The following is a 10,312-nucleotide window of genomic DNA, read 5'->3' on the forward strand; positions in this document are numbered from 1 at the left end:
GACCCGCGCCCCCACGGGTCAGATTGATCCGACCCGCCGCCGCATGGGTCAGTTTGGCACTTGGATGTATTGTGTCTTAACTCTCTCGTTCGACCTCGGATTGAGCTAGTTCGAGATGAGTTGGAAAGTTGATAAAGATACCTACAACTTTTATCTCTTGAGTTTCCTCAAATTCAAATTATAGAATGGTCTAAATGCCTCTTCTTTTTGCAGGCCACTTTGAGGTGTTCGACACTTTCTGACTTCTTCGGACTTGTATTGCGTATTTCATCATTTTGTTAACTTGCATGCTTTGTTAACTTGTTTTATGCACTCGTTATGTTCTTTATAGCACTTGGAGCTAATCGACGCGTGTGATCTGACTGATGAGTACGTTTGGTCACTTGGAGCTGACCGACGCGCGCGAGTTGACTGACCAGCGTGTTCAGTCACTTGGAGCTGACTGACGCGCCCGAGCTGATCGACAGGTGTGACAGCCAATTGGAGGTGGCCATTGAGCGCACAAGACATAGTTGGTTCACCATTCTGGTTCATGTACTTGCAGGCATCAGATAATCCTCCTAGACTCGGATAACAACGTTTGTCATCTTCTCTCCGTCTCGAGGTGTGTACGGACATCTATAGGTATTTTTAGACGTCTATAGATACCCCCTCCAAAGTATTTCAGACTCATTCTTTTATAGAGGAGTCTGGAAAGCTTTGGACAAGATAGGCCATTTCCTTAATCTCGTAGAGGGACCTGTGAACTGCTTTAATTCTTGACTTCTTAAGCCTTCAGTCTATTCAGTATTTTGTTGAATAGATAAAGTTCTTCCGGCACTGTGTTTATCATATGACTATTGTTGAAGTCTTGAACTGAAGTTGATGCGTAAGTTTCTTAATCTAGTTCGTGTCATTGAGTTGACTTTGAACTGATCATCTTCGTCAGAAATTCATATCTGAATGCGATTGAACTCCCTGGAATCATCCTTTGCCTTATTTTGACAAAATTATCAATGTGTTGACTGGCATCGACCTTTACTACAATGCTTTACTACAATGCTTTATCTGGTGTTGACTTTTGCTTGTAGTGATTGCATATCAATCCTACCTTTCCCGAATCACCCTTCTTCTTATCTTCCTTATGTTGAGATCCACTAGACTTGCCTCCCGATTGTTTGGAATCTCCCTTCGTTTCGTTGCCCTTCTTCTGTTTGCCCTCAATGGCAATTGCCTTCACGCTCGCCTCTGTAATCGTCCCGACCGTGAACAGCTTCATCTCCTTCCGGATGTAATCATTCAGATCCACCATGTATTTCATGAAGATGGAGTATTCCTCAATTACGATGTTTAGAACCATCGCCTGCTGCTGGAACTCTGTTGTATACTCTTGAACGGTCTGATTGAATCTTTGGCGCAAGCTGTACCACTTGTACTAACGCTCTTCAAGGAAAACCCCACCGGATAGAACTACTTTCTCAATAGCTCCTTGAATTTGTTCCACGACACCGCCTTCTTTTCCTGTTTGCAGTAGGACTTCCACCACATCAACGCGTGACCCGAAAGCTTCAACGTCGCGAACACGATCTTCTCCTTGGATGAATATCTGTAGAGAGTGAAGTACATCTCCATGCGCTCAATCCAATCATCGAGCTTCTCCACATTGACACTCCCATCATAGATAAGAATCTCCACTTTGAAATCTATCTTCAAATTTTGGTAATTATTTTTACCCCCTTGATGTCCAACAGTCCTAACAATCTCAATTCCCTCATCTGAACCAGACTTCTTTCTCTCTTCATCGGACTCGATGAGTTTCTTCTTACCCTTCGAAGAAGGTTCTTCCCTTTTGTCCCCTTTGTTAATGAGACCTACGAGCTGACTGAGCGTCGAACCAATCGTCTCTATTTGCTTTTCCACGGCATCAAGTCTTGTTGAGTTATCTGCTTCAGACATATTCTCCTTCCTTAAATCTTGGGCTCCTTCTAAGGAAGTAAGGATCTTGCCAAGCTTCTTGTACTGTGATCGAGTAAGGACCATACACAGGATGCCCCTTCATCGGATATGATGCTCTGATACCAACTTGATATGAGTTGTCGTGCGAGCACCTTTGATCACGGAATTATCAAAGGTGGATAGAGGAGAAAACAATAAGAACACAAGAATAACAATTCAGTTTGGCGAAGGAAAATACCTTCTCTAGATTATGAGTATGCAATTTACAATCTCTCACAATCTCACTCTAGAATGGAAGAACAGGCTATCCAAATCTCAATTACAATTTTAATCTCTCTTGATTAAACTCTCTCCCCTTTTAAGCCCTAAAACAATCCCTTATATATGTGTACAAATGAGGGTGGCAAAATGGTAAATAACCAAACCCAACCCAAACCGAAAAACGCGTAAATAGAGTTCTTAACGAATCTGGAAAACTTCGATGAGTCGGCTCGTCCGAAACTGGACGAAACTCAAGACCAATAATGAGTCAACTCATGACCTCATATGAGTCGACTCATAACTGATGAGTCGACTGGTCAGAGACAAACTACAAACTGAGCTTGGTTTCATGAGTCAACTCATGACAGGCATGAGTCGACTCAACCTGATGAGTCGACTCATGTACATGTATGAGTCGACTCACATGCTGAAATCTGGATACTTTGACTCTTCGATTCTCTGCCTTGTTTCTCACTCCAACCTGCGTTCCCTTATACTGTTTGACACCTTTATTCTTATGCTATCATGAGAATCATCTATCCTCAAGCTCCCATGAGAATCGCTAAGTTCCAAAGAGAAGATACACCCGTATCAGATAATCCCTTTGTCTGATGGTTACCGGTCGTGACCGGGTTAGACGATGCGATATGAGAGGGTCAGAACCAAATGGTTGAATCGACTTTCCCCTATCAGCCATATTAACTGTGACTCCGGATTGTTTAGGTCTAACCGCTTCTAGCTAGAGTCGAGACATTAGATGGGCTATTTCTGAATTAACTCTTCTTCCTGAAGAAAAGTCGGGGCTAGAACCACTTGAAACAATCAAGGACTTTCCCTTATTGACCATTTGATGGTAACTTCTTGGAATTCGTCATCTTGAACAGCCGATCGTTTTTTAGGGAAACACTTTGGTTTGGACTTGGTCGTTTCATTGGAGATCCTCTCGAATATCAAGACCCTCTATGGAGCGGTAGATCCTCTCGAATATCAAGACCCTCTATGGAGCGGTCTTGGGGTAGTTACATGCTGATAATACTATCCTGATAATCTCGACGAACGGACATTGAGGGTCAGCGGTCTTGGGGTAGTTACATGCTGATAATACTATCCTGATAATCTCGACGAACGGACATTGAGGGTCCACTTCCCGGGTACTTCTCTTTTGAGATTTGTTCGTACCCCTAGCCCGATAGTACAACTTATCGGCATAATGACCAGAGCAATCTATCGTGTGTTGGTACAACTTCCCAGGTATAACGTTATCAACGTCAGATGAATACATTTCTTTCTAGGGATTTGCCGCCTTGTTGGCGTTCTCAAGAGTCACACGTTTAGAGCCACGTATTTGTAAGCGTGAACTCTTGACGGGTTCTTGGACTTCAATTCACCATCTGAGGCGGTCAGTTACAGGGGTTTTCCTAATATGGGAAGGCTCTGACTTGTTGCGAGGGCGTGTGTGACCCTCAGTTCGAGTAGTTGCTCGGGGTTCAGTCATCGGACCCAAGCGCTCTTTGATCGCAACTTTAACTTGATCCTTGTACAAAGGACCAAGATGATCCGCCATTGGCTTCTTGCTTTTGAATGAGTCTACACTACCGTGAGGCTTCATTGGAAGTATCGGATCAATCAGAGCAGGGGCGGAACTCAACAGAATCAGAAAGATGGGTACAGAGTGTCTTCTGTCTCGACCCTGGTGCGGGTCAGACTTGGGTGAGCCACGGCTAGGAGAGTCAGACTTGAGTGACTCGCGACTTGGAGGGTTAGATTGAAGTGACCCACGGTTTGGAGGGTCGGATTGAAGTGAACCGCGTCTTGGAGGGTCGGATTAAAGTGACCCACGGCTTGGAGGGTCAGATTTGGCTTGGTGGGTCAGATTGAAGTGACCCACGCCCTGGAGGGTCGGATTGAAGAAAGGGTAAAACAAATAATGTGGGGGAAATTGTTAAGAGTGAGGAGGTAGAAGAAAGGGTATGTGTCATTCATGAAAGGGTAAAATGAAGATGCATCAGAGCTTTAGAATCTGAAGCGGCGGAGCTAGGAACGAAGTGCTAGAAGAAGATAGGAATAGATATTTTTGTCCGGAGGTGTTTTCAATGATATGTGTCATTTTTTCCAAGTGGCGTTTTCAAGGGTAAGAGTTTTTAGTAATAGGATATAGATGATCCGAAAGGACCCAAACGGTACTTGGCTAGCACACGAGGGACCTACAACAAAGTTTTGCCAAAAGTCTATATGCATTATTATATTATCCATCATTTACCTTCCTTTTAAAGAAAATATCTGAAGAACTAAACCTAACCTCCACATGAAACGCGTATAAAATGAATCGACGCGCTCGCTCCTCGCTCTCTCCGATTTCTTAAAACAAAAACGCGGTTCCTTTTTCCCGCTCCACTAAACCCCGAACAAATCCCCCCTTAAAAATCTAGGGTTAGGGTTTCGATCTCGTCTGCAACTCCATGGAAAAGCTCTTATCACCCCCTCGCGCCCCGTTCGCTTTCTTGTCGCCCATTTCCTCCTCTCCCTTTTCGTCTTCGATCAGCAGACGATCATGCCAGCTAGGGTTTCGAATTCAGCCCACCCCTCCTCAGTGATTCGAACCACTTAGGGTTTCGTTGAGCAGTTTAGAAAGAGTCACGACTAAAAAGGTAAAGATATCCATTCCCGGTTTCCTAGCTGGGGAATTTTCACTAACACAAGCCCTTCCTTTTATTGACTGCATGCTTGTTTTTTGCTTTTTTGTGATTATTTCGTTGCTGGAGCGTTTGGATACCATGGCGTTTTTGCCATTTTCCCATTTTTCAAAAAAAACAATGAAACGCGTTTGGCAACCGGGGCGTTTTTTTGACTTGACCCTTTACAAAATCCAAAAATTAAACACTTTTCTTAAAACATCAAAAATGTGTTTTGAGATTCCGTTTTTTTCATCTAAGCACACCAAAAAGGTGTTTTGAGATTCCATTTTTTTCATCTAAGCCACCGCCGCTCGCTTGCCCGCCGCCGCTGGCCCGACCGAGCTCATCACCGCATCCCCCGCACCTGCCATCGGGCTGCGGCCTCGCCGCCCCGCACCGAGACGTCGCTGTCGACGGTGGCCGCCTCCCCCTTTGCTGCTGTCCCTCAGCGCCGGTTCGCCGCCGCAGCTGCTCCGGTGTAAAAAAGAAGGTAGCAGTCGTCGCCCCGTTCGCCGCCTTCCGCCTCCCGGCCGCTGAAGCGTCACGTGGCGCCCCCGCGCCCGTCGCCGCAACTCTCGCCGCACGGAGCCCAGCTCGGTCGCCCGCATCGCTCGAGCGGCCCGGCTGGTCGGCCGCGCGCTGCCTCTCGGACCGTCGCCTGCCGCCTGGCGACGGCCCACGGCCGTGCGTCAGTCCGACACCACCGGCAGCCCCACGGCCGCCGTCGTCGCCGCGTATAGCTGCCGTCTGTGCCAGCTCTGCCCAACGCGACGCAGCCCGCCGACCCCGGCTACGTCGCTCACCCGGCCAGCCCGCCGCGATATGTCCGCTGCCGTCGGCGGACCGCCGACAATCGCCACCACGCGCCCGGCTATATAGATAGTACTAACAATGGTGTTTAACAATCTTTTGAAAAGACGACAATTAGGCATGGTGTTTTCTAAAAAACACTACAAAAATCGGCCTGGTATCAAACACTCAGTTTTCTTAAATCTCATATCTTAATACGTTGATGTTTCTCAAACATGGCATCTTTTGGATTTTTGAATAAAGATAGGATTTTTTATAAGTTTACGGGAGGGAATATTTTAGGATAGAGCATAAAACTTTTAGTAAATAATAAATATCATATGCTATAGGTCACTTTTTCTTTCTTCTTCTGAATTTGTAATGTAAGGCTTCCACAGTTGTATTTTGAATTTCACGTTCTTAATTTTTTTTAATAAATTGAGATGATCCTTTGGCAGTCCCCAATTTATAGTGAGTTGTATTCAATCAAATAATTAGGCTTATGAATCTTCAATGATGATTAAGTTTAATCCGGAATGATCTAATTTTTTTGGTGATCCTTTTTCTTCAATTTTCCTCATATTTGGACAACTGGTTGAATATATTTTGGCTGTGTGAACTTTACTATTTTAGATGAAACATCATTGTGAAGAGGAGGTTGTTGATCTTGAGTCTTTTAGCATTTTGCATATGATGTAGTATTAACAGTTTTTGTATGACTCCATCAAACATTGTTTATTTAGGTCATACTTATTAGTGTGTTTTCTTTTACAATCTGACAAAACGTCCAACCTCTGCTTTGATATAGGTAGCAGTCTTCATTAAAACTTGTCATAGTGTAGTCCTGTCTTGGGTAATGGAGAAAGAGGTAACTTACAAGTAAAAAAGGTTTACCTCTTTCTCCATTACCCATCATGATCAAACAAAGCTGGCCACTGTAGTTATTTTCATGTTGGCTACTTAGTGCAAAATGCTAATCAGAAGCGATTCTTTTTCAGGTAAAATGGTTGCTAAAATTATCAGAAATACTCAAAATCAAGGAGGTTCAAAGCTTTAGCGAGAATGACAGTTCTTATTTAGAAAGTATAGTTAGTGGCTTCAGCAAAGCTGATGCTCTGGAAGTGTAAAAGATTGAAAAAGTAACCAATGCGGCATAAACATGTATCAAAAAGGTTGCAAGTGCACAAGCGTGTCAAGTTATAGTATAAAGATATCAATCCCACGAGGAAGGTATTTTTATAGGAGAAAATATAAAATCGGTTCTTATATTGTGTGCGTGACAAATAGGAGTGATGAGTGAATGTGATTGTGAAGAGATTGAGAGAGTGAAAATGGTGTGTAAATAGGCGCAAAGTGTAAGTGAGAGTGGATGTGGCAAGAAATGAATGTGATTAATAAGGCAAGAAGAAAAAATAAATAAAATTAAGAAATAAATAAAAATAAAAAATTCAAGAATGAAAATAAAATTTAAGAAAGTAAAGATGGTGGATTCAATTAAAGATATGGGTAATCTAGAATTGAACCAACTTCTTAGAAAAGGGTGATTCCCTAGAGGGTTCTAGTCTAAAAGCGAATCAAACAAAATGAAAATGAACAAAAAGAAAAACTAAACCCAAGAGCGTTCTAGCCTTAAGGTGAATAGTGCAAGAAATTAAAATTTAACCACAAATTAAATTAAAAAATCTAAACTATAAAATAAATTGTATGAATTAAATGCAAGAAAATAAATCTAATCTATAAGCATGAAATAAATCTAAGACAAGAGGATTCTAGCCTCTTGGCTATTTAACAAGAAAATAAAATCTAACTACAAGCATAGAAATAAATCTAAACTAATAAGTAATAAGAAAATAAAAGAGAAATGCAAACCTTCAAATAATTCTTCATCTCCATCTTTATCCTCTAACAAAGAGATGAAATATTTAAAGTGGTGAATTATTAATTGTAACAAATGTTACAAATTTGGAAGGCCTTCTCAATTAAGAGTAGCCCACCTCTTCAAATGGAGTTACAAAAATTTTCACACCTCTTACCCCTCACTCTCTACCCCTATTTATAGTAAACATCAGTGAATGTAAGCCATTGGATCAACATTTTATCCAAAACAATTGAATTTCAGCCACTAATCTATAACTAACTACCAACGGTATCGATGCTAGCATCAATAGGCGTATTGATGCTGGCATCGATACGGGCATCGATGCTAGCATCGACACTGGCATCGATGTCAAGGCCTCTCTGGTTCTTGTCCGCAGATCCCTCTTGAGTTTGCTCTTCGGCTTGGGCCTTGGACAACTTCTTGGCAATTTTGGGCTTTAATACTTCATTAAATATTTGAACGAAATTGTTTGGCTTCATAGGCTTCATTTCTTTAATAAATCAAGGGGTTTTTGTTGAGAGATTGTAGTTTGAGATTTATTCTTCGTTAACCTACAATTAAAAATAAAAATAATTATTAGTGGCATATTTATTCATATAAAATAGATAATGAGGGTATAAAATTATAATAAAATGTGATTATCAGTAACTAACCACGATGTTCATGCAGTGGAATACTTCTTGAAACAGAAATGTCAATCCAATGCTGAGATTGCTGAGGTGAGTTTTTGATGTTCCTTGTTGTAGGTACTCTATGCTTCCTCTTTTTATAACTACGACTAACTATGGTTTCAAAGATTTCATTTGATGCTTAATATTTGACATCGGATTCTACAAAATTCTTTTTTAGGTACTGGAGTTTTTCCATTTTGCTTGTACATCAGAGGATATAAATAATTTAGCCCATGCATTGGCATTGAAGGAGGTGTTCAACACTGTTATATTTCCTATGATGATTGAGTTGTTGAATGCAATATGCAAATTAGTGAAGGAAAATCCTCATATCTCCATGTTGTCTCGCACTCACAGAGATGTATTTTCAATTCTAGATAAGAGGCAACTCTTGTTATAACAGAATAACAACTTTTTTTTTTGATTAGATGTTATCTACAAAAACTTTAATGCTATATAAGCGTAATTAAAAATCTTATATTTCCCTTTTATTTGTGTTTACACATAGAAGGACATAGTTTATTGTATATATTGATTTAAAAAAAAGAATCAGACGCTATTAGACTAAGAAAATGCAGAGAATGCTTCAAGGAAAAAGAAAAATTCTTTTTCATTTCCATAAACTAATTTATTTAGCAATCCTAAATTCTTAATGAAATTTATCCCAAATGGAGAAGGGATGCAACTGACAAGAGCACGTTTAGAGAAGGATTAGAGAAGTGGGAGTACTCAAAGAAAAACAAAGTACTCTTGGGTTTAAAAAGTTAAACTTAATCTAAGGTGCATAGTGTAATATTCCACTAAGAATTTTTCCCTAATGTCCTGGTGGTGGATTTTTTTTGGTTGAAATAACTCAAAGATTTCTGGCTGGTCATTTCGGTGAAATTTTTTTATACAAAAGTAAGCTTTTTATTGGGGGCATATATAGAAATAATTAAATAATGATTACATGCTGAAACTCAGGAATTTTATACATGGGGCTAATACATCATGTATAATTACTGGTTTGATAAAGATTACACCGTCTATCTTCGTTCATATATGTTTGCAGGACATGTTCTACATTCCTTTCTTCACGAGTTTTTTGCTTGATGCTATGAAATAAATTGAATGGAACCTTTTCAATCTGAAGGTTAAAAATAATATAATCATGTCTTTGTTTCTTATTTAGTCCTACATCAGAAAATGAGTGAGAAGTTAAGTTGCTTAAATAGGTATGCCCAAGACTCAAGTGTAACACGGCTAGTTAATTTTGGCAGTGGGTTGAGCCAAATGTGTTACACTTGGTGGGTTCCACGACTTGTACTGTACCATAGCAGTATAAGTTGTATCATAGCAGTAGCGAGTCGCAAGTGTGGAGCTAAGTGCTATGCGGGGCTAAGTGCTATATTGCGTGAGTGCGGTGCGAGCCACCTCTAGAGTCCACATAACCTAGTGATACCGGGATGTGGCAATTGTCATGTCACGATGAGGACGTCGCTTAAGTAAGGTGGAGTGTTTGTGACACTCCTATTTAGTCCAACATCAGGAATTGAGTGATAATTTAAGTCGCTTAATTTATTTAAGGGTAACATCGGTTAGTCGATTTTGGCAGTAGATTGAGCAAAACAACACATTACACTTGTTGGGTCCCACGGCTTGTACCGCACCAATGGGCCCGTTTGGCCGGGGCGTGACATGGCCAATATTAGATGCAGACATATACTAAGTTGACTGCTCAAAGCAGTTAAAATATCATATTGATAATTTTCATCGTTATGCTACAGGAATAAATGATTTGCTTTTGTAATAGGTTTATGTGGTTTAGTTCTTATATCTTCTAACTCCCTTTGTAGCCTGCTTCACCCACTACTTTAGGAAAGGTGATGGCAAATTTTGCTTACAGACTAAGTGAAGTAGGGAAGACCTTTACAGAAGTGCAAATATTGGGCAAGTGTGCTGGAGCTGTTGGAAACTACAATGCACATAAAGTTGCATATCCTGATATTGATTGGCCAACTGTTCACCCACTACTTTAGGAAAGGTGATGGCAAATTTTGCTTACAGACTAAGTGAAGTAGGGAAGACCTTTACAGAAGTGCAAATATTGGGCAAGTGTGCTG

At 40.9% G+C, this 10,312-nt stretch overlaps 1 protein-coding gene and 1 pseudogene across 1 annotated transcript; both read left to right on the forward strand.

Annotated features, from left to right (window-relative positions):
* Positions 1–10,312, forward strand: part of LOC109844993 — a 93,855-nt pseudogene that overhangs the window by 3,512 nt on the left and 80,031 nt on the right.
* LOC109845937 (adenylosuccinate lyase-like) lies at positions 6,517–10,228 on the forward strand. The gene is made up of 6 exons (XM_020415174.1): positions 6,517–6,528; positions 6,659–6,783; positions 7,820–7,962; positions 8,185–8,258; positions 8,389–8,571; positions 10,046–10,228. Exons 1-6 carry the CDS (start codon positions 6,517–6,519, stop codon positions 10,226–10,228), a joined length of 720 nt encoding a protein of 239 aa, XP_020270763.1.

This window comes from Asparagus officinalis, chromosome 6 (genome assembly GCF_001876935.1).
Source record: "Asparagus officinalis chromosome 6, Aspof.V1, whole genome shotgun sequence".
Lineage (NCBI taxonomy): Eukaryota > Viridiplantae > Streptophyta > Magnoliopsida > Asparagales > Asparagaceae > Asparagus > Asparagus officinalis.